The 23,405-nt window shown below is 45.3% G+C and overlaps 1 protein-coding gene across 1 annotated transcript in view; it reads left to right on the forward strand.

The window, feature by feature from the left end:
* The window catches only part of Serinc5 (serine incorporator 5), a 96,121-nt gene that overhangs the window by 26,821 nt on the left and 45,895 nt on the right, over nt 1–23,405 (forward strand). The window contains exon 2 of the mRNA XM_021180315.1: nt 14,127–14,294. Within this exon, the coding sequence (XP_021035974.1) occupies nt 14,127–14,294 (168 nt within the window). The remainder of the gene's footprint in view (nt 1–14,126; nt 14,295–23,405) is intronic.

The following is a 23,405-nucleotide window of genomic DNA, read 5'->3' on the forward strand; positions in this document are numbered from 1 at the left end:
GGGTGGGGTGCTGGCCATCACCAGTCTAGGGCTGATCAAAGAGTCCTGCCTTTTCAAAGTGGAGGGGAAACTGCTTCCAATGTGAGCAATGGTCTATTTCATGGAAATGATCTGGGGAAACCTCTCTTTAGATCCCATGATTGTCAAACACAATTTTCATTTCTGTTGGTGTGTTGGGAGAACTCCCAGGGTTGTTGAGGATCAAATCCAGGGACCCCAGACATTCAGTGTTCTGCTCTTGAGCTGCATCTTCACCTGGGCCCTGGGTTCCTTTGCAGGTGTTTTAAGAGCATTAGTCAGCTACTGCTCAAGTTGGTCATGCAGGGAATTGAATGTATGCAATAGTCATCTACCAATTAGTGCCATTGCTGATGGTAAGCATCCCAATAACTAGCTATTTAGGGTTGGGCCCCAGCTGGCATTGAAAAGAGGATCTGGTTCCGGTGGGCACAGGGCTCTGGGACAGTGTATGAGGTGGCTGAGCAGTGCTGCATTTGGCAATGAACTTGTGATGCACCACTGATTGTGCATTGCACGTTGGAAGCAGGAGAAGGAGGTGGATATCCGTGATGAAAGGAGAGGTCCTAGGCTGAGATTGCTAATGTTGTAGAAGATTAACTGTGAGGAGTTATTTTCTCAGCCATGGGAATGAGTGCCGCTGCTGCTCCAGCTCCAACGGAAGGCTGCCCAGTAAGCCCTCTCCTGTCTCCACAGCCCTTTGTCCAAAGCCGAGGGCCTTGGAGGGGCGAGGGTGGTCTGAGGTTGATGTGGGCCTTTCCCTCTGGCCCCAGGCAGGCACAGTGATGATTTCCCAAACCAGAGGCTAGTTGCCTGGCATCCCGTTTTCTGATTTACATGAAAAATTTACCTGTTTGCTGTGCATTTTGTGAGTCCTAAAATGAAGTATTACATGGCATCCTCACTGCCCTAAACAATCTAAGGTAGGCAAAGTGTGGACAGAGCTCTCACTGTGAGACAGACTTGGAAAGAACCATCTTGGGGTTAGGGATACAGTTCTGTTAGAGTGCTTCCCCAGCAAGTGTGACGCAGCACTGGGGGCAGTGCCCACCCCATATAAACCAGGACAGTGCAGATGGAAGCAGAAAGACCAGAAGTTCAAAATCATCCTCAACTCCACAATGAGCTTAAGGCCACCACTATGTGAGATCAGCATCAAACCAGACCGCAAAGAGAAGCTCTTCTCACTGTAGTCACAGAAGTCTTACTTGACTACCATCCTTTCTGTGGTGTGGGCCGGGGATGTGCCTGGTAGTTGGTCCTACATAGAGGAGGGATGGGGGCCTGGGTTTCCTACTCTTTTCTTCTCAGAGGTGAGGGGGTAGGAGGCTCACCAGAGCTAGGCATTGGTCAGGACATAGCTGTAGCTGTGGGAAGCCACTTGGTTTTGTGGCCAGCCTGGGGTTAAGGAATTGTTCGCCATCGTTTGGTTTTCACTGGTTGTGATGGAAACCTTTCAAAATGCACTAGACCTGGATTCATTTGCTAGGCTGAGCAGAATGCTGCTTAAATTATTTGTTAGGACTTCGTGTAGCAATTCTGAATGCCCACTAGTATATTGCAGTGTGGAACCCAGAGGTTAAGTTACTGGCCAGACCCTCTCCAGAATGCTGAATTTGTCATGTCTGTGGAGTTTTTAATTTGTCTGCCAGTGTCTCATGTTCATCACTAAAAATCTATTTTTGAACCAAATCACCCATGCTTTCTGGACACCCAGGCTCACTTCAGAAGAACACGATGACTGGATTACATCTAACACTTTCAGACATATCTCAGATTGGGTTGAATTTCCAGGATGCTTGGGTAAAATTTATTTACTAGAATGTGAGCTTCCTGAGGGCAGAGAATGTATTGTTAGGTCCTGGGTGATGTTCGTTAGTAGGAAGCATTGGTAAACATTGCGGTGAGAATGTTACCCTATGTAGTGTTATCGTGCATCTGAGTGTCAGAAAACTTTTCTTGAAAAGAAATGTATTCCCCATGGAAGCCCTTAAGACTGGCATTCCTGAGCCCCAGCCCCTCCCAGCTCAGCTCCCTGAGAGCAGTGAAATGAACTCACTGCTGTTCCCATGCCAGAGCACACTTCTCCATCTCCTTGGCTCTGAGACTGAATCTCCAGGCTGGAGAGTGCTTTGTGGCCTGGCAGGCTATGGGAACTGAGCTGGCACTCCGTGGTTCTTGGATAGGGCTCACCAGATCTCTCCACTGCAGCATAATCCCCATGACACAGGGGGCAGATTGAGGGGTTAGAGTTTCAGTAGTTGCCAGTTGATACCCGTTGTTTACAAAGTAAGAAAAGCAAGATTCCATTTCTACCTTTGAGTGTTTAAAACTAATTTGCAATGGTGATTTAAACCGAATGAGTGCCTTTCTCATTTCTCCATTCTCTTCCATTTTGAATTCCATGGATTCATTTCCTGGCAGTATTTTCTTCTAGAACCTGAGGGTGCTGCCCCCAGACCCCCATCCCCGCTTGTCTCTTAGCCGGTATTTGTTCCTTATGGATACATGATGTTCCTGTTTCCTTACGTTCTCCTCGTTGATAATAACGGAATGGGGCTCGCTTTAGATGGAGCCCATGCAGGTGTTTTTATATACAACCACCATGTTGGTTCTGTGTATATAAAAACCAATATTCCCATGGTTGGTGCATACTCTTTTGTTCACTCTGCTGTGTGTGAACCCATTTGACTCCATTGCTCTAGCTCTTGACTCTAAGTCAGTGGCCCTTAGCAGAGGAGCAGTTGTCGGTGATGCTGATGATCGTCTGAGTTGGGTGGGAGAGGGAGGACTGTTCTTGCATCTAGCTGAGGAGGCCTAGGAGGAGGTCAGGGACCTGCTGACTGTGCCACAGCACAGGTCATCTTCCACAACAGTGAATGATGCGTTGGAGGAAGCTTGCTCAAAATGCTCTGTCTCCTAGGCATACCCACTTTCTGTTGAACTCAGAGAAAGGTGGGGTTCATTCACCTTTAACTTTAGCTTTAAACCTTTACCAACCGACTGGAATGCCTCGCCATCCATCCCCCCTTATCCATGGGGCATATGGTCAAACCCCACAGAAGACACCTGCAAATCATGGCTATGTACCAACTTTACACTCTCTATGTCTTTCTCTATGTACATTTGATAACTTTTATGTTTGGCACAATAAAAGATTAACAATATTAAGTTGCAATAAAGTTGAACAATTCTAACAATACACTGTAATAAAACTTACTTCAGACTTATGAATTGCAGCACTTCTGGACTTTGGTGAAATCACCGATGAAGGACCACCACGGTCCTGTGGTGTTTTGAGCAGAGATTGTGGTATGATGGAATGATTGAAAGACTCCATCTGCTGTCTGAGAGCAGAGAAATCCGTTACATTCTTTCCTGTGGAAAGTAACCCTAGCCGCGTGAGAAAAAGCTCCTCAAAAGAACAGCTCTGCCCAGGGCCCTATTGTAACTCCGCCAAAGGTGCTGGCTCTGTGCGTGCTCACAGCCTGGCCTTGGGTTTCTCAGACCTGACCTGCTGGCCACGGGCATTGAATGGATCCTTGAGTGTCCTCTTTGTGGAAACCAGTGTGTTCTAGGATATGAAAAGGGAGCGTCTCTCTAACAGCTCCCACTGTCCTCCCACCAGGCTGGGAAGGCTGAGAAGCCTGGCAGCTCAGGGCATTAGTGAACCAAAGCGCACAAGTCCAGGAGCAGAGACAAGCATATAGAAGTAAGTGCCCCTTTCTAGGCTCTGTGCTACACAGCTCTCTTCACCTGCTTAACCACTTAGGTAGCGTTTGATATTCTCATTTAATTATTGTTCTAGATGTCACCAAGTAGAGGTTTAATTATACTAGTTAAGGAAATGAAAAATAATACTAGGGTAACAGAGTACCACCTCTGTCTGTCTGTCTATCTATCTATCTACCTACCTACCTATCACTTGTGCTAAAGAACCATGAAATCAGGATCTTAAACATACTAGTCAAATATTCAACCATGGGTGCACATCCCCAATCCTAATGGTTTTGTTTTTGTGGTAAATTTTACCATCTTCACCCCCTTTTTTTAAAAGATTTATTTATTTATTATATGTAAGTACACTGTAACTGTCTTCAGATACTCCAGAAGAGGGCATCAGATTTCGTTACGGATGGTTGTGAGCCACCATGTGGTTGCTGGGATTTAAACTCAGGGCCTTCAGAAGAGCAGTCAGCGCTCTTAACCACTGAGCCATCTCGCCAGCCCCCATCTTCACCCTTTTTAAGGGTAGAGTAGACATCTTATTTTTCTGGTGCCTTAGCTACCTCATGGTCTTCCGTCAATCTTCCGGCTGAAGTAGAATTCTTTTGTTAGCTTTCTGATTGATTTAGCAAGTGTTTGAGTGCTCACTGCCTTCAAGATGGAGCAGGAATACTGTTTGTTTTCTTCCCAAACAGATGCTTGAGGCAATGGTTTTCTAATTATAAGACAGGCACTTGTTGCAGAGTTCAAAAAATACAGACCAACATGACGACTCCGAAGCCTGTAGTGCTTCAGTGCTGTGGACATGGTGATACACTGTCTGGGTGGCGTGTGTTACTGCTGCTCTGGGTCTCTCCGTTTCTACCTCAGGTTTTATCTGTACTCGGTGCTCTTATGTTGTTAGCTGTTTTCAGTTAACACACTGTAGATTGCTTTCTACGTAACTGGGATAATCATTGCAGTGGATGTAGTCTAAAGGTGAATCTAGTGAAATATAAGTGATCAGTTGATCAATACCCTCATTGAACTTTCCAATTTCCTCCCTTCCCTTTAAGTTTCTTTCATTGTTACTCCTTCTCTGTCTTTTTTTTTTTTTTTTTTTTTGAGACAAATTCTAGTAGCGCAAACTCAGTGCAATTCTCCTGCCTCACAGCCTTTCAAATGTTTAGAGTGTAGACATGATCCCCATGTGCCTGGCATCTCTTTTCTTATTAAACATGTAATTCTTACAAATTTCTTTCTTTCCTGGCTCAGTGATGGAAATGAAGTTCTTCATTCACTGCTACATTCCCAGGAGCAAATGCTGCTCTTAGTAAACATGCATACGGCAGCCAGGCATTGGCTGAGTGAGTGAATGGCCTGGTTATTTCTGTAGAACCGGGTGGGAACTGGAATTTTAGTACAGGGTGGGATTTGGTGATGAGGTTTGGTGTCTGGGTCATTGATCTCTTCAGCAAAAGGCTCAGAGAAGCCTTCCAGGTCCCCTGCAGCTAGAAGTCCTAGAAGCCACATGTACCATGGAAGTTGGAGCATAGAAGGAAGGTGACTTGCTGGCCTCTTACTGTGTTGAGAAGAGAAAAAAATGTTTCTTCCGTTGCTTTCCCCTCCCAACTCAACCAGCCTCATTTTAGAGGAAACCAAAGTTTGGCCAGTGTAATCTGTCCTGCTAATTCTTATACAAACAGGAAGTAGAGCAGAGTTCAGCAGATGCAATCCTGGCTCTTCCCTCACCAGCTCTGTCCCCTTAGGTTGCATCACTTCTCTGAGCCCTGGTGTCAACTCCTAACACAGAGATGGCAGCAGCAGCAGCAGTAATAATCGTCATCCTCTGCAGAGGGTAAACTGTTGGTAGATGCTAGCTAATACTATAGATTACATAAGCTTTGTTTGTATGGGGTAAATCCTCAGTAAGCTGCCAAGCCAGTCAGTTTCCTGACCTGGATTTGTGTTGAGTTCACTTTGGCACATTCTGGAGGACTAGCTCTAGTTGTACGTGTTATACCTGAGCCTGGGTGCTTTGTTATACATACCAGTGAACAGAAATGATGTTAAATCTTTAAACTGTACTTTAGTTAGATCCTGGCGATCTGAGAAAGTGATAGGTTAACACCCCGATGAAACCAACGCTACCATTCCATCTTTAGTTTAAAGATTTTGCAAAAAGCTTAACCTTGCCTTCTTGATCAGGTGACCACCACATTCTGAGATTCGTGGTGCCTGCCATTCACACTTCCCCTCATCTTTCTGGCTATCTGGGCTCAGGTAATTCTTGGACTACTGGCAAGAGTCTGGCAGTGTCTGCTGGTATCAGCGCTGCATCTCCACAGGTGTTTGAGGCCTGGAAAGTTAACCCAGAACCTACAGACCATTAATAGTGTGTAAGTGCAGAGTCCTCCCCACAGAGCCCTCAGAGTGGAATACAAGGTTCCCTGTTCTCCACCTCCTGTCATGTGGTACACGCTGTCTCAGTGGAAGGACTCTTTTAATCCCATTTCAGTATTTCAAAGGTATTTGTAAGGCACAGACAGTGCCTGTGCACTCCCCGGCACCATGGTGGCACCTGTATTCCCTCTCCCTGCCTTCGAGCAGTGGATGACCCTGCATGCTCTCAGTTGGAAGCTGTTTCTACACTGAGGGTGGTGGAAATCATCTGCAAAGCGCTGGTTGAGCAGTTTAGAATTTCAGGACCTAGGACTGCCCAGTTAAAATTCTGGCCTTCTAGTTTTCAGATCTGGGGCATGCAAGTCCTTTCCATTATGGTTGATAACCCAAGGTTAATATGAAAGGGGTGTGGGGGTTGAAATGGCAAGATCCAGGAAAAAGAAATGAAAGGGCTTGCCACTGGGTATAAGGTAACAGAGCAGGTAAGAAAGACAGGGCTTTGAGCCAGTGCTGCTTGGCTGGCTGCAGTGCCCCGGAAGATATACCCAAAACTCTATTGTTTTTTTCATACATTCTTCTGGTAGTTATAATAGACTAAATTATAAACAAGAACAGGCTTTTTTTGTTTTGTTTTAAATAAATCTATTCCTTTCCACCTGTTCTGTTCTGCATATTCTAAAAAGGCGAATACCCAAGACTAACCTGTAGACAAGGAGTTAAGCATGAGGTAATCAAGAGAAACTACATCTTGGTCAACTATGATAAGGATAAAATTATCCACAGACAGTAAAAGAAAAAGGTCTATGGTAAAGTACTAGCTGGTTATGTAAATTTGAGAACAAATCGTCTAATTAGCAGTTAGCAGACCTCATGAAGTCAGACGGTAGCAGTGCTGGCTGGGGCTAGCACTGACCAGTGGGCAGTGCCAACAGGCTAGCAGCAAGTCAGATGCACAGAAGACTGCATCATAACATGCCCACTTCTCTAGTTAAGCCAAGTGTGAGCCTGCATGAGCGTCTCCCTGCTTGGACCAGTGGGGCTGTGTAGAGCATGCTGACTTCCCAGAGAATTAACCAGACTAATAAAAATGGCCCCAGTCTCATCCCAGATTCTGCCATAAGTCATATTAAGAGCCCACAGACAAGCAGTTCACCCCCTCCCATACATCAGCAAGTAGAACCTCTCTGGCTGCCCCGTCCAGTTCTTTTGCTTGCCTTCCAGAGCTCAGTGATCATTCTTTTTTTCACCCCTCTCTGTAATAAAAAACACTTTAAGCCCATCCTTTTGGTTGTTCATGAATTTCATCCTGTGTGTTCATGAGAAAAGGACCCAGCATCGAAATCAGGTGTGATTGTGACCATACAGCACCCAAGCTCCTGAGTTAAGCTTTCCACTCAGGGATCATCACCATCCCCGATTATTGCCTTCACCCACTCCTGTTCTGTTTCATAGCTACCTGCTGGGAGCTTCAGCACCCGGTAGTTACTCAGTGACACTCGCAGGCTTCCTGATGGATTGCTATTTTCAGTTCATACTTCCAGGTAATGAGGGTATTGTGTCTTGACTTAATAGAAGTGCTGAAGCCACTCGTAGGCCTAGCTCCTGGCTCCAGGCACATTTCCTCATAGTCCTCCAGTAGTCCTTGGGAGGATGGTTTCCAAGGGCTGGTGGGCAAGGCCAGCGAGGGAGAATGGAGACTGGTATTCACGGCCTGTGGAATGCAGTTTGGATTCCCCTTTCAAAAAGGAAAGCAGTGAGAGCAACTGTCTTATCTTCTCATTTTGACCTCTTTCCCAGGCAAGGACCACACACTGTTTACTCATGAAAGCCAGCGCTGTGCCTGCCTCAGCAGTGAGAAGGGAGGGGCAGTGAGAAGGGGCAGTGAGAAGGAAGGGGCAGTGAGAAGGAAGGGGCAGTGAGAAGGAAGGGATAGTGAGAAGCAAAGGGGAGTGAGAAGGGGCAGGAGTGACAGAGACTCTGTGTTGTGATTGGGGACAGGAAGGTTCTTCAGAAGGGAAGAGAGTGACATATGTCTATACACGTTTGCAAATCTGTTTACAGAAACAGCTTCGAACCTCATTGCTTTTCTTTTTTTTTTTTTTTTTTTGNTTTTTCGAGACNGGGTTTCTCTGTGTAGCCCTGGCTGTCCTGGCACTCACTCTGTAGACCAGGCTGGCCTCGAACTCAGAAATCCGCCTGCCTCTGCCTCCCGAGTGCTGAAACTTCGATTTTCATCCCTTCCTCCCTTCTCTTCTCCTTCCCCTTCCTCTTCCCCTTCCCTCCTTCCTTTGACTGGATCTCATGAAGCCCAGGGTGCTGTATTATTCTTTAAAAAGAAAAGAAATCTGACCACTTGCCATGTATGGTACCAACTTGCCCTTGGGAGAAGAATCAGGAGTACAAGATCTGTCAGATACACAGTGAGCTTGAGGTCAACCAGGAATTCATAAGATCCTGTCCCCCAAAATAAAGCAAAAAAAGAATCACACACACACACACAGAGAGAGAGAGAGACACTAAAAGCTTGAGTGTTAATAGATGTTTCTGTTCCCTCCCTATATCTAGGTCCAGTCTCCTGGTAGTTGATGTTAGTAGTTTTGTATCTTCCCATGTGGCTGTATATACCTCTGCATAGATAGCCTGTGTCAGCACACTTACTCTGGGCTGCCACATTCAAGATCACCACCCATATGGCTTAAACAAAACTCTAATGTCTCATTTCCAGAGGTGAAAAGCCCCAGAGTAAGATTTTTGGCAAGTTGTCTTCTAAATGACACCTTAGAGTCTTCTTACATGACTGTCCCTGTGACTCTGACAAGCCCCTGGGTTTCAGGGCTGTTCCAATGATCCTGTTCAAAACCCTACCCTCTAAAGACCAAATACAGTCACACTTTTGGGTACCAGAGACTAGTACTTCAACGTGTGAATTTTGAAGGAGACACGGGCTCAGTAATATTAACCTACTCATTTCAAAACAGTATCCTATTGTGTAGAAAGCCCATGATTACTTTAACATTAGGCCTAATAAATACAAATGGATTGTAGGCTTTCCCAACGTTTGTAACTAAGTCTTTGGATGCTCATAGGTGTGATTCTGCCAGGATGAACTTGGAAGAATTGTAAGTATTGCCCTCTGAAGAGTATAAAAATTACATGGAGGGGAGTTCATGAAGCCTCAACCCTATACAAAGAGCTACAGGCGACTAGGGAATGTCAAAGCAGGAAAAGTCTTCCCCAGGGAAGAGCACACCATTGGTTATCTAATACCAGTGGTCAGCCCTGAAAACTCACACACAAATAGCACTTTACAGTAAGAGCAGGGCACTTATTCATCTTTAGGATTATATATGTATATGCTTATATGCATGTAAAAACAGTAATGAAAACTGAAGCCATGAATTTGAAAGAGTAAGGAGGGATATATGGGAAGGTTTGGAGGGAGGAAAGGGAAGGGTGAAATGATGTAATTATGTTCTCAAAAATAAAATTGAAAGAAGTAAAGTGAAAATTATACCCCTTAATTCTTGGTGATACAAGGCTGGTAGGAGATTGAGTTCAGCGTGTGGCTTGTGATGGTGGCCCAGGGCCTGGGGTTGCTTGTGCTTTTGTTTGTGGGTTTTCCACCCACATGACTTCATCATACATTACTCACTGAACATCTATTTACTGAGGCAAGGGTGGACAGCGCCGCTTTGTTCATTTTTAATTTTTATCTTAAACAAAAGGCTTTTTAAAAGAGTAATTTTGAGCTCATAGCAAAACTGAATAGAAAAACAGAAACTTTTTCCATATGCTCTGTTCCCACAGAAGTGTACCCTCCCCAGTGATGACTGGCTTTCTCCCATGGTGACCAGCCTCCTCCTGCGGTCATCATTATCTAATGTGATGATCAGCATCCTCCCAGGATCAGCTTTCCTAAGGACATCAGTGTCTTACCATGTCACCATGCTCTCTCTTGGACAGCATCCCTCAGCATAGAGACTAGTTTATACCTCATGAGTCTGTATGTCCCCTTGCTTTCCCAGAGTCCCTAGTTTACGTTACAGCTCAGTCTTGGTGCTTTAAATCCTGTGTTTGTTTTATAAGCCTGACTTGTTTGGCAAAAGGCTTATGCCCTGTAGAGCCAGGAATAGAACAGTGGCTTTTCTCTCCAAGCTTGTGACAGCCTGGAGTTTATCCAGCCAGGAATTTTCTAAGGTGAAGAACTGGAGGAGTGACCTGTCAGGGTAATCACACTCTGGAGGCAGGGGCTGGATGAATCTATTATATCCTAAGTTGTGTTCTCCCTACAGTGTGGCCAGTCAGTGCAGGTGGAGTAAGAATTTCCTGGAATGCTAGCGTTCCTTGTATAGACTCTGTTGGCAGTGTCCACATAGTACATTTGTCAGCATTTAGCTTAAGGCAATGCATGCCTTCCCTTGTTTATTGGTATAGTTTGCTTTGAAGGGTGACTCTTGATATAGTAGAGAAAGGCTATTGTTGAATTGCAATATTTTTATAATCTTTATACAATATGTACACGCATATAAATGTATATATGTCTGGGTTTTGGCAGTACTGTGTTTAGACCTGTGGCACTGCACATGCTAGGTAGATTCTCTACACTGGACCAAAGCACTGCAAGTAAATAGTGCTGCTTGACAAACTCGGTGCATACATTGATACATGACTTATACATGAATTAAACCACCTGCTTCGTTTTAGTGTTCTCCATAATTGTATCCTTCCTGTGACTATTTAGACAAATTTAAATATCTGTATGCATTCATTTTCCTTTCTGTGGAGATAGTAAGCCTAACCATCGACTCTGCCATGGTACAGTTCCATCCTTAGCTAGAAGCTTTCTAGCTCGTTCTGAATGCCCGAGATGTTGGCCTGTAAAGGGATGAGACGTCCTGGCCTGGGTTTTGAAAGTGATTGGCTGTCCCTGTGCTTTGGGCCTGTGATAGGCAGCACAGCATGAGGGGAGCATCTGACAGAAGAGCCAGGGCCTCCCAGGCCTTTCTGTGACCTGATCTTGCTCTAGCTCTGCACTTAGGTCAGGCATCTTCAACATTTGGGTCATGACCCCTTTGTGGGCCAAGTGACCCTTTCATAGGGGTTACCTGAGACCATCAGAAAACACAGCAGGTTATGGTTCATAGCAGTGACAAAATTAAAGTTATGAAGTAGCAACAAAAATAATTTTGTGGTTGGGGGGGGTCACCACAGCATGAGGAAGTGTGTTAAGGGGTCACAGCGTTAGGAAGGTTAGCGACCCCTGTCTTAGGTTGGATGTGGCTGGGCCAGTCTTTTGCCACATTTGAGCAGTGCTTAAGGTTCAAACTTTAGCGAACTGCTTCTAAAGGAATTTTCTTTCCTAATAGGGTATTTTGTCACATCTGAACTTGGTATGCAGCGAATCTGGTTATCTGAGACAACATGGCTTAAAGAAAAGCTAGGAAAGAGAAGAGAGAGCCAGGGAATCAAGCTAGTTTTGGGGTGGGGGTGGAGGGAAGAGAGAATAAAAAAAGAGGAAGATCTGTACACATATGGAAAGAGTCAATAAAATGAGAGATGTCAGTGGGGACCAAGAGGCCTGGGGGTATGGAGTTGGTAGTGCTTTACCTATACGAGGCCTTGGGCTCAATCCTAGAACGTTATAGTGGTGCATGTCTGCATTCCCAGCCTTTGGCAGGAGGAGCTTGAAGCCAAAACAAAACACCAGCCAACAGGATGGATGGATGTAAAGGAAACAGCAGCTATGCTGGTAAAGACCACGTGCAGCACTGTTCTTTGCACGCTCTGTCTGTTGGCTCAGCCTACGGAGAATTTGTTAAAGCGGTGGCCTGTTTAGCCTTTTGAGTAAGATGGCTTGAAAAGTTGAGTGCTAGATGCTAAGAAGACGTTAGCAGGAATTTGAAGCCATGTTGCCATCCCGAAGGGCAGAGACTCCAACACTAGTGCTTTCATGAAGGAAGGAAGGAAGCTTGTGACATGACCAGACTTCGGAGGTCTACGACATTGTTATAATTTGCTGTATTTTCAACACACCCTGCTATCTAGTCTCATTGTACATGATGTTTATAAGATAGTCTTGTAACTCGTGCTTGTTTGGAAGCTTTGCAAAGTTCCCAAACTTCCAGATCATTTTCAAGAAATTGAACTATTAGGGCTTAGGTTCAATATAAAACAGTGTTCACACTCACAGATTCAGATGTAGTTTGCAGTTTATGGCAATTCCTTTCAGAGAAGCTCTGTTGTGTAAAATCTCCTTTACACCAGCTGCAGCTGAGGGGGCTTCCAAACGACCACAGCAACGTATAAGGGACATGTAGCTTCTGTTACCACTGTTACTTTATAAGTGGGGATTCCGAGTCTTAATTTCTAGGTGGCAGAGTCTAACTCACAGTCCACAAAGGCTGATTTCTCTCCTGAGCTGCTATCCACTTACTAGCCTGCTGCCTTATGTTTTATCGAAGATATAGTTTTCCCAAATAATGGGGGCAGAGAGAATGTTGAATTGGTTCAGTATGTGCTGTTCAAGCAAGAGGAATTGATTTGATTTCTGGGACCCACATAAAAAACTGGGTGTGGCAGCCTACTCCTGTAGTCCCAGTCCCTTGGAGGCAGGAGCAGGAGGATTGCCATGGGCTTGCTGGCCAGCTCATCTGGGTGAATGGGTGAGGTCCACATTCAGAGGAAGACTCTGTCTTGAAAAACAAAGTGGAAAAGTGTCAGGAGCGGCATCCAGTGCAGACCCCTGGCCTCCACCCACATGCATGTGCAGTACACATGGCCATGTGACCCAGTGACCTAGTTTCCCCAAGTGAAAGACGTGTATACTCTAGTGGTACATCAAGAGTCTCTGCCCTGAGCCTATACTGCACTCATTAGCCCAGAAAGACTGCTGTAAGGGGCACTAGACTGAGAAATAAACAGTGCCTGCATAAGAGCTTACTGATGCCCTTCTTCAAGAACAGCCTGACGTGTGTAAGGAGTACTTAGTAGAACTCCCAGCGTGTCCCTAGGTGTTCCGTTGGACATTTGTATTGCTGGGTCCAGGTTCTTGTTTTTCATGTTCTTCCTCTTTCATGGAATCTTTTTTTCTAGGTTTTAGCTGTTGCTTTTGCTCTTAGCTGATCCCAGAAACCTTTGTTTGCTCTTAAGTGTAATGACTGTGTACTTCTGAGAAAGTCCCTTTCCTGTTTATTTCTGGCCGTCTCCCAAGCTATTAGTGCTCATCACTTGAGACAGCATCTGACTAGTTCTAACAAGCTCTGCCATGCACCAGACTCTTCTCATGTCCCGTGGTCTGATGATCAATAGAACAGTCACCTTGTAGCCTGGGAAGGCCACCAGCCAAAATGTTTGTAAAGGGTCAATGTTTTTAAAGTAGTAGATTTGTATATGATGTCAACTGGACCTCTTATAATTTAGTTCAAATTTGACACTACCCAGGTTTGATACCATCTCACAAGATTGTCCCAACTTCCAAGACTGATCGTAATCTGAACCTCCCATAGCCTATCTGATTGGGTATAAGCCTGAGTTCTTAGACTTTCCACCTAGGGTTCAGTAATGGGCATATCTTCTTCGTGTACTTACTGACATAGAAATTCTGAATTCCACTGATGAGGGTTTTTGTAAAGATGCCAGCGTATATCATAACTGATTCAGTCATCAGCCATTGGCCACTTAACTCAACCACCATTCTCCCTCTGTGAGGAAAGAGCGGGGACCTGAAATTCCCAATCTTCAATGTCATGTGGCTGACTTCTGGCAGGCAGATTCCACTCTACAGTGACTGGGGAGGGGGCTCACCAATTGTCATGGCATTAAGCATAGACTCAGGAGTGGTTTAAAGGGGGTTATGAATACCAGGACACTCCTTGCGTGCGTCCCCCCCCCCCCCCCCCCCCCCCCCCCGTCAAATCCCAGTGGTTTTAGAGGCTCATATTCCATGTTTTCTTGCTGTGTCACAGTAGCACACTCTGAAAGGATGTTTGTGTTTTTCCTAGTTGGCCTGCTGTTGCGGATCTGCTGGCTGCTCCCTCTGCTGTGGCTGCTGCCCTAAGTTCCGACAGTCTCGGACCACCCGCTTCATGTATTTATTCTACTTCATCCTGGTCATCGCCCTCTGCTGTGTGATGATGACACCCTCTGTGATGAAGCAGGTGAAGGACCACGTAAGTCTGTGGGTTTTGATAAGTTGTATGCAAAACTTGATGTAGAGGACTGGGTTCAGCATCACTGTGACTGGGGGCTTGTTCCTTGTCTGCTGCTGTGATAAAACATTCTAACAAGGCAACTTATACAAGGAAGAGTTTTTTCAGCTTATGGTTCCAGAGGGATAAGAGCCCATCACGGCGGCTTAGCATGGCAGCATGTAGTTGGCATGACAGCACGAAGTTGAAAGCTCACAACCTGAACCATAACACAAAGCAGAGAGAACAGAGTGGAAGTGGGCAAGGCCTTTTATTTAGCCTGCCTCCCCACCCCTGTGTTGTACTTTCTCCATCAGGGCTGCTCCATCTACATCTCCTCAGCTCCACCTACATCTCCTCAAACAGTACCACCAGCCAGCTGGGGACAGAGTATTCAAATGTCTGAGGCTATGTGGGGGGCGGGGGGGGCATTTCTCATTCAAACCACCACACTTGGTCTCTGAATTGTCTCAAAGCTTGTCCACTGCTTTCAGGCCAAACAGGCAAGCCATTCAACAGCAGGATCTTTAATCCACTAAATAGTGTTTGGCCTGATGTATAGGTATGTCTATGGATGTGATATATGTCCATGATGGATGCACACAAGTCTGTCTGACTGCCCATGAAGACTGGAAGGACATCAGGTGTTCTACCTATTACGCTCTGCCTTGTCTCTTTGAGACCTGGTCTCATGCTAACCTTAGAGCTGGGTTGGTTATTGGAGGGCAGCGAGCCTCAGTGATGCTCTTACTCACCGTGCAGAGGTTAGAAGCACGCATGGTTATGCTCAACATTTTACATAGGTGGTAGGGATTCAAAATCAAATTTTCACACTTAGGCAGCAAGGCAGAGCCACTGGGTTTAGCCACTGGGCCATCTTTCCAGCCCCTAGAGGTTTTATCCTTAGTAGTAGGATATCCATAGTTAGATGCTGTTGGTAGATGTCAGAGGATTATGTTTGGTCTTTCTTTGTTTATATCTGTTTCTGATAAAAACACAGCCTCTGCATGTAGAACTTTGCATGTCTTTTTATCTCAAGGATGACTGCCAGTATTTCAAGTCACGGCTGGTTATACACACTTAATTCAGCCTTTATGGAGAGGATGGTGCAGTTTAGATACCAGGAAGTAGTGTGCGATGATTTTAACCTTTCTAGACTGATCACTTGTCCATTGTTGTCTCTGGGTGGGAGAAAGAGTCCCAGTCCTTTCTTGGGCAGTGTGTTCTGAGGGATCCCTGGAGTGTGATGTTCATGGAGAGGGATGTGGGGTCTTTCCTGTTCCCACATAGCAGGCCTCTCTGAGCTATATTAGAGGATAGTGTGTTGAAGTCTCAAGAAAGCCCAGTAAACAACACAATTCTTTCTGTCCTAGGTTTTGAGAAAAGAGACTATAAAATGTCAGCAAGTAGAGGCCAGATATCATGGTTATTATTTAATAAGTCACATGAAACCTATCAGTTTGTATTTGCAGTGAGGTCAGCTTCCTCCTCAGCTCCTGAACCAATCAGTGCAGTCACCTCTGCTCCGTTGCCATGGTTCATGACAGATTTCCTCTTCTACGGCACAGTTGGCCAGGAAGAGAGGACAGCAGTGTGTTGAGGCGGCTCTCGTCTCAGGGGAAATGGTAGAGGAAAGCATAGCTGTCCAAGTCCATTTGCCTTTAAAGTACCACTGAGCCCTCATCCTCCTGGGCAGGCAGTGAGGTGGCAGAGAAGCCAGGCCTAGAGTGGTACTGTATCCCTTCTGCAGTGATTATAGTCTCCCTTGGAGCAACTCCTAAGCAAATGGTCCCAGTCCTGAGCCATGCTGTGGCCATTTCAAACACACCCATTTTCTTTCCCCTTCTCTTTATGGTTGGAGCAGGACCAGGGCCTCGCATGTACTAGACAGTCGCTGAACTATTGACCTACATCCCAGCTGAACAACCATTTTCTTACAGGCTCTTGGTCTATTATCCTGTTTATCCTTTAGTTAGAATAGGCCTACTGAGCTTCCTGTTGGGTAATACATTTCTGATTGTACTTGTATGTTTTTGATTACAGAATAAACGACTGTAAAGCCTGTGATTAAGGCACCACAGTGGGGGATATGTATGTTTAGATGAAAAGCAAAGTTTGTCACTCAGAAAAAAAAAGATGGGAAATTCCCTGAGGCCTAAAGCAAGGTAAAAAGAATAGATTCCATGTGGGAAAACACTGTAGATGTTTGGAGCAGAGACCAAGCAAGGCCTTGGGTGCCTGGAGGGGTCTGTGCTAAGACTTGCTCTGTGCTTATTGATATATTTACCACCCGGTCCCCTCCTGGCATCGTAGCTTAACTTAATGTGTTTAGGGAAAGATGTGTGAACTTACGGGACTGGAAATACGACTCAGCAGTTAGGAACAAACAATGTGCTTGCAGAGGACCGAGTGCGGGTCCCAGTACCCACTTCATATAGCTCACAGCCTCCTGTAGCTCTAGCCCCAAGGGGGTCTGGCACCCTCCTCTGGCCTCTGTGTGTGCCCCTCCCCTATTTTATTAAAAAATTAATATATAATTAAACAGTATATATAATTAAAAATGAAAACTTTTTAAATTAAAAAAAAATTAGCTAGAATGCTAGAAGGATTGGTTTGAACTCTTCCTGGACAGAATGTAGAAGTCTGTTGAAGCCCTTTTACATTCATCCGTTTAGATGACCTCACATGGGCTAGTGGGTCCTGCACCACTGAGCCGCACCTCAGCCCTCTGTTCACTACTTTTATTTTTCTAGTAGTGTAGTACTCTCTTTTTAAATTCATAAGCAGCCTGTGGTGACAGTCCTGTGTCTCAGCTTGATGACCCACTGTGGTCCTGTGGTGACAGTCTTCTGTCTCAGCTATCTGGTAGGAGCTCTGCTCTTAACTTTCCAGTGGCGGCAGTGTTGTGTGTACATAGTAAGTATTTTAAGAGCTGGTTTTTATAGGATAATGCCAGATTTTAGTTGGAGCGTTTTCCCTGTATCTTTATCCTTCGTTACCACTGGTCTCGTGTATGCAGAAGGTGGTGGTGTTATCCCACTCTACAGGTGAGGAAGCTACGAGTCACCTAACCAGTTTATGCTGGTCTTATAGCCAACTACTGGAGGTAGACTTGGGATTTGAACTGGGCAGATTATGTTCTCAGCTCCTGGGCTGTGTAGCTAGAAAGGCAGAGAAAGAGCAAGGATAGGGCATGTACAGAGGGACAGGGAAAGACAAGACAGTGTCTCACATGACCAGATCCCACTGGACTTCCTGTTATAAGATAAAGGAGCATCCATCATAGAGTCCCAAGCAGAGGTGTGATCGTGGAGCAGGGGGAGACTGAAGGAAGTGAGATCACTGGGGTGACTAAGGATCAGAGATCAGATGGAGAGGGAGGGGAAGGGAAGGTGTAACCCTGGCACCTCGCAGAGTGGTTGTCAGTGTTTCATGCCTGCCTCTGAGTGTACCTATTTAAAAATGGCTTGGCCAGGCTTCTTGCATAGAGTGAGGTCACTCTGAGTGAAACAAATCCTTTTCCCTTCACAGGGGATAACTATGTGGCCACAAAGTCAGCTTGTTTTGTGGTGCTACAGTCAGGCTGACCTCATGCTCAGGCGGTGCTTGAGGGTGGGCCCTGAAAGGTCTCCTTGTAGTGCATAGGCTGGCCTTTGGCTGGTTCTTGCCTGCTCTTTGTTGGCCTGTGGGAATGCTAGAGGTGACAGTAGCAGAGGAGAAAAGAACCACAAGCTTGTAGCCTGGATGGGGTGTCATTGCCACCCACTCTGCATTCTTGCCTCTTAGCTAGGCCCCTGTTGGGGTCACGTGGCCTGTGGTGTGTGGGTTGAGAACAGGAGGGCCACTTTCTGGTTTCAGAATGTGATATCTCAGTGAGAAGGACCAGTGAGGCAACTTGGTCCTGCTTTTCATGAGGGGAGCCCTCCTGAGACCAGAGAAGGGTCTCCTGTATGTTGAGTCACAGCAAGTGGTTTTTGTCTTCTTGGAGTGAGCCTTTTTTTCCCATGCCAGAATGTAGGAGCCGTTTTAGGCTGGCTGCTCTTGGCAGTCACCATAGCATCCAAGCAAGTACAGAATGTGGGAGCACCAGTGGACATTAGAATGTTGAACACCAGTGGACATTAGAATGTTAAACACCAGTGGACATTAGAATGTTGAACACCAGTGGACATTAGAATGTTGAACACCAGTGGACATTAGAATGTTGAACACCAGTGGACATTAGAACGTTGAACACAAGAGGCAAAGCAAGTGAAGGAGTAAGGGCTCCAGGTCTGCACTGATAAACCAAGATCTGTTTGCCTGGTTTGAAGATAAAAGATGACAGTTGAGTGTCCCAGATGCTGGTCATTTGGGAGAGAGGGCAAAAAATAAAGGCTCTGGCTCGCTCTCTCTCTCTCTCTCTCTCTCTCTCTCTCTCTCTCTCTCTCTCTCTTTCGATACAGGGTTTCTCTGTATAGCCCTGGCTGTCCTGGAACTCACTTTGTAGACCAGGCTGGCCTCTAACTCAGAAATCTGCCTGCCTCTGCCTCCCAAGTGCTGGGATTAAAGNCATGCGCCACCACCACCAGGCAAAATAAAGGCTCTTGTGTGCTGAGGAACACCTTTTCCGCTGAGAGCTCACTGCCCAGTGTGGGAAGAACCTTTGGTATTCGAACCTTTCATGTCTTAGGTTCATATTCTCCTCCCTTCCACTTGGCACCTCCATTGCCCTGATGGATGTAGATGTCAGACATGGTGCATTTAAAAATGTCAAAACCCCAATATATAATAAACAGTGCTGTGAACTCATTTGTCTGGTATATGGTGTGTGGAACATGATGTAATATGTTTGCTTTACATTTAAATTGTAAAGAAGTACTCCTTTTGTTGTGAAGAGAGTCTGGTACAATCTCTGCTGTCTTTTTGTCGTTCCTTCACTCATGTTTAGAAGGTGTTATGTCTGGCTGTACCTTCTGATCTCTGCACATGTTTTATTTTGCACATTATTTCCCAGAGGTGAGTCAGGATAGTTTTGAGTGGCAGTGACTTGGCAACTGATGACTTTGACTAGGTTTTCCCTAGCTGACAAGGGCTTTTGCACTTGTTTTCAACATATGGAGGGCCTCCAAGGAACACAGGACAAGACTGAATGGGATCTGGGTATGAGGAACGTCTGCCTCATGGGATTGCCAGGTTGACTATGTCTCTCTCCTGGCTCCGGACTCATGGCCACAGCCAGATTCAGATGGCTCAGATGAGGATAGACAAACTCTTGGAACTATACAGTTGGCCAGGTATATAGATGGGCTTTTATTTGCTGCCTTGAGGGGAACTGGCATGCAGTAATGAGACCCTAACCTGGGCTGTGCTTGTATCTAGGCATTAGCAATTCTTGGAATAGCTTTGTGTTTCTGATGGAGTTGTATGTGTCAAGATAGACATCTGGGCTCTTTTAGGTGACCATTCAGGCTGCGGGGGAGCAGGGAGGTCAGTTAGCAAGCGGGTTAGAGTGAGCTTTTCAAATAAACTTGCATGGCCTTGGGCTGAGAAACAAGACACCCTTCTTGCTTACAGCTAGTTTGTCCCTTATCAACTAGCCTGAGTATGTCCATCAAGGAACTTGAGAAATCACTTTGGTATCTATCTACTTTGCATAGCATTTGGCTCCACTCTGCTTCTGTCTCTTACTCATAGGGTAGGGCTGGGACACCTTAGAGCCTCCAAGGTCCTCCTTCTCCAGGAGCCATTTGTCACCTGATCTTTTCCTTTCCTCTGTCTTTCCACTCTGGGCATTGAGTGTACACTTTCTGCGGTTTTTGCGTTTTTCTTAAGAGGCAAAGGTACTTTGAGTCTGACAGCTGTGCATTTGGAGTCTTTGAATGTGGTTAGTGGGATGGGTTAAAGGATTTCTCTGTGTGGCCAGAAAACTCACTCTTTGAAAACAGGGATGAGCTAGACATACGAAGTTGGTATTTCCCAGTCATTTTCACATTGGGCAAGAAGAAATTTATGTCTTTATTAACATACTGTGGCACTGACAGATGATAAAGAAAATGTTTAAAGGGTCCCAAGTGACTAAGGGTCCCAAGGCTACCTGCTATAATGCAGAAATATCAACTTCTCAATTCCCTTTAACTTTAAGCTTGCAATCCTGGCTGTGACCTCCTGCTACCCTGGTCTGTTTTGGGACCTTGCCATACCTGCCATTGCTGGTAGAGTTCTGATCTCGGCCTCCTGTTTCTCAGAGTCCATCAGCTATGTGGCTAGAACCTGTGTCTTGCTATTCAAACTACTTCCCCAAACTACTTGCCTCCATCTGCCTACAACCCCAATCCTAGAGTGCAGCAAGGCCACCCTTCTTCTGGGTGAAGCTCTGCACAGCACCTGCATGGATCACGAGTCTCCCTCAGCCACAGGCTCCTCCACCTCTGTCAGCCTTCCCTTTTCTTTCTCTCATCACAGACTTGTCATCTTCCAGAAGCGCTCGCCCCCTTCTCGCCTGTCCCTGGCTTCTTGTCGCTCCTTCATTTTTCTTGTCCTTCCTTGTTGAGGCTTCCTGTTTAGGGCAATATTGCATGGTAGTTGAGAGTTTGAGCTTCAAATCTGGTCAGCTGAATTTTGAATCCTGGCTCAGTTACTTAGCAAAGTTTTTTACTCTTTCTACCTTGATCTTCTGTTTAAAGGGAAAAAAATGATAATAGTAAATCAAGATGTTGCTTAAGTGTTTGCGTGCCTCTACTGCATGGGGTCCTGGGTTTGACCCTGATTACCAACCCACCTCATTTCTCCATAAATATATATCATAGTCATCCAGTCCATAGGCATGTGAAAACCCACTGATCTAATCCAGGAAGCATGCTTAGAACAATACCTGGCACATTGGTTTCCCAGTAGCATGTAAATATGTTGACATCTCCAGCATCCAAGAAGTCAGCAATCTGAGTCATATCTTGTACAGCTTTATTGAGATCCGATCCATATAACTTACAATTGAGTTATGCAACTGGCACTGTAATACATAGCCTTAGAACATTTTGTCACTCCTAAAGCAACTATATTTATTCACACATGCTTCCTATTTCTTCCCAAGTTCATCCAGCCCTACCGAGCCACTATTCTATTTTCTTTCTATATGGATTTGCTTATTTTAGATGTTTCCATGTAAACAGAGTTACACAATACTAGAATTTGAATGTGCCTCCGAAATGTTCGTGTGTTGGAAACTTAGTTTCCAAGTTCATTTCCTACTTGGATACAGGACTTTAGGGGGCATAACTAGGGTTAGATGAGGTTATAAAGTGCAGACCCCTGTGGTGACAGAAGTTCTCTCTGAAAAGAGGAAGAAAGACCTGAGCTGGTACAGTTGCTGTAGCTTGCCTTGTGATGTCCTGTACTGTAGAATGAATGATGCAGCACTAAGGCCTTCTCTTATACCAGCTTTGTGCTCTTACGTTTCCCAGTGTCCAGGACCATGAGCTGAACAAAAATCTGTTTTTTTTTTTTAAATTATGATGTATTAGGTATTTTATTATAGTAACAGCAAAACATACTATGTATTTTCTCTACATGACCTCTTGCACTTAGCATGTTTTAAAAGGTCAAGCATACTGTAGCATATGTCAGTACTTTCTTCCTTTGTATGGCTGGATAGTAATCTACTTATGAATAATCCATATTTTATTTGTTCATTCCTCAGTTGATGGACAATTTATGCTATTTGTACCTTTTGACACACAATGCCACCTTTTTGTGTGTGTATATAATTATTTTCTGGGTATATACCTAACAGTAGAATTTGTTCTACAATGTAGGCATTCTGGACCATATGAAAACACCTTGTGTAATCTTTTGAGGAATTTCGGTACTGTTTCCAAAGTAGTTGCATCATTAACATCCTCACCACTGTGAAACATTCATTAAGTGATGTGTAAATGTTCAAGTTTCTTCTACCCTTGCCAACTTATATTATTTCCATCTCCCCATCTTTGTGGGTCTGTGATCTCTGTACCTGTGCTTAAAGACTACCCTGAGCCGGGTGTGGTGGCTCACGCCTTTAATCCCAGCACTCCGGAGGCAGAGGCAGGCGGATTTCTGAGTTCGAGGCCTGCCTGGTCTACAGAGTGAGTTCTAGGACAGCCAGGGCTATACAGAGAAACCCTGTCTGGGAGGAAAAAAAAAAAGCTACCCTGATCACTTTTTCCCTGCATCTCCTGGGGTAGCTGATTCATCTCTGCTTCAGGATATCCTCTGTAAAGAATTGTGGGTAGGGATAATGTATTAGTCAGGGTTCTCTAGAGTCACAGAACTTACAGAATGTCTCTAAATAGTAAGGGACTTTTTTGGAATCACTTAGAGTCTGCAGTCCAACTAACCCAACAATGGGAGGCTGTGAATGAAAATGCTACAAATCTAGTAGTAGCTGTTCAATCCCACGAGGCTGGGTATTCCAGCTGGTCTTCTGTATAAACTGAAGTCTTGAAGACATAGGTTCCAACAGATGTGCTGGCAAGCATGTGCAAGCAGGTGAAGAGGAAGAGGAAGTAGCAACTGCCGCCACCTTACTTCTTCCAATGTCCTATGTAGGCCTCCAGCAGAAGGTATGGCCTAGACTAAAGGTGTGTACTAGCACACCTAAACAGTTCTTGAAACTTGCTCTGTCCCAGGCTGGCCTTGAACTCAGATCTGCTTGTCTCAGTCTCCTGGGATTAAAGGCATGTACCACCTTGCCTGGGCCTAAGCTTTTCACAGCCACGATGCTGCAGGATCCAGATCAAAAGCACCTGTCTTCCAGCCTCAAGATCTGGATCACAGGTGTGCTCTTCATTTCTGGATTGTAGTTAATTCCAGATGTAGTCAAATTGACAACTGGGAATAGCTGTCACAGGTACCTTCACTTAGAACATTGCCAGAGCCTTCCTCCTCCTTCCCATCTTTATATCCAGGACTGATCACAGACTTTCCACAGACAGGACATTGAGGGACTGAGTTTGTGCTGTGCGTTCTATTCAGTCACGAATGCGTTACCTAGGCTAGGCTCCTGCCTGCAGCCTTCCTTATCTAGAGAATTGATCCACGGGTGAGCTGAGGGCACTGTTGCTACTTCTCTTTCTC

Source organism: Mus caroli, chromosome 13 (assembly GCF_900094665.2).
Source record: "Mus caroli chromosome 13, CAROLI_EIJ_v1.1, whole genome shotgun sequence".
Classification (NCBI taxonomy): Eukaryota; Metazoa; Chordata; class Mammalia; order Rodentia; family Muridae; genus Mus; species Mus caroli.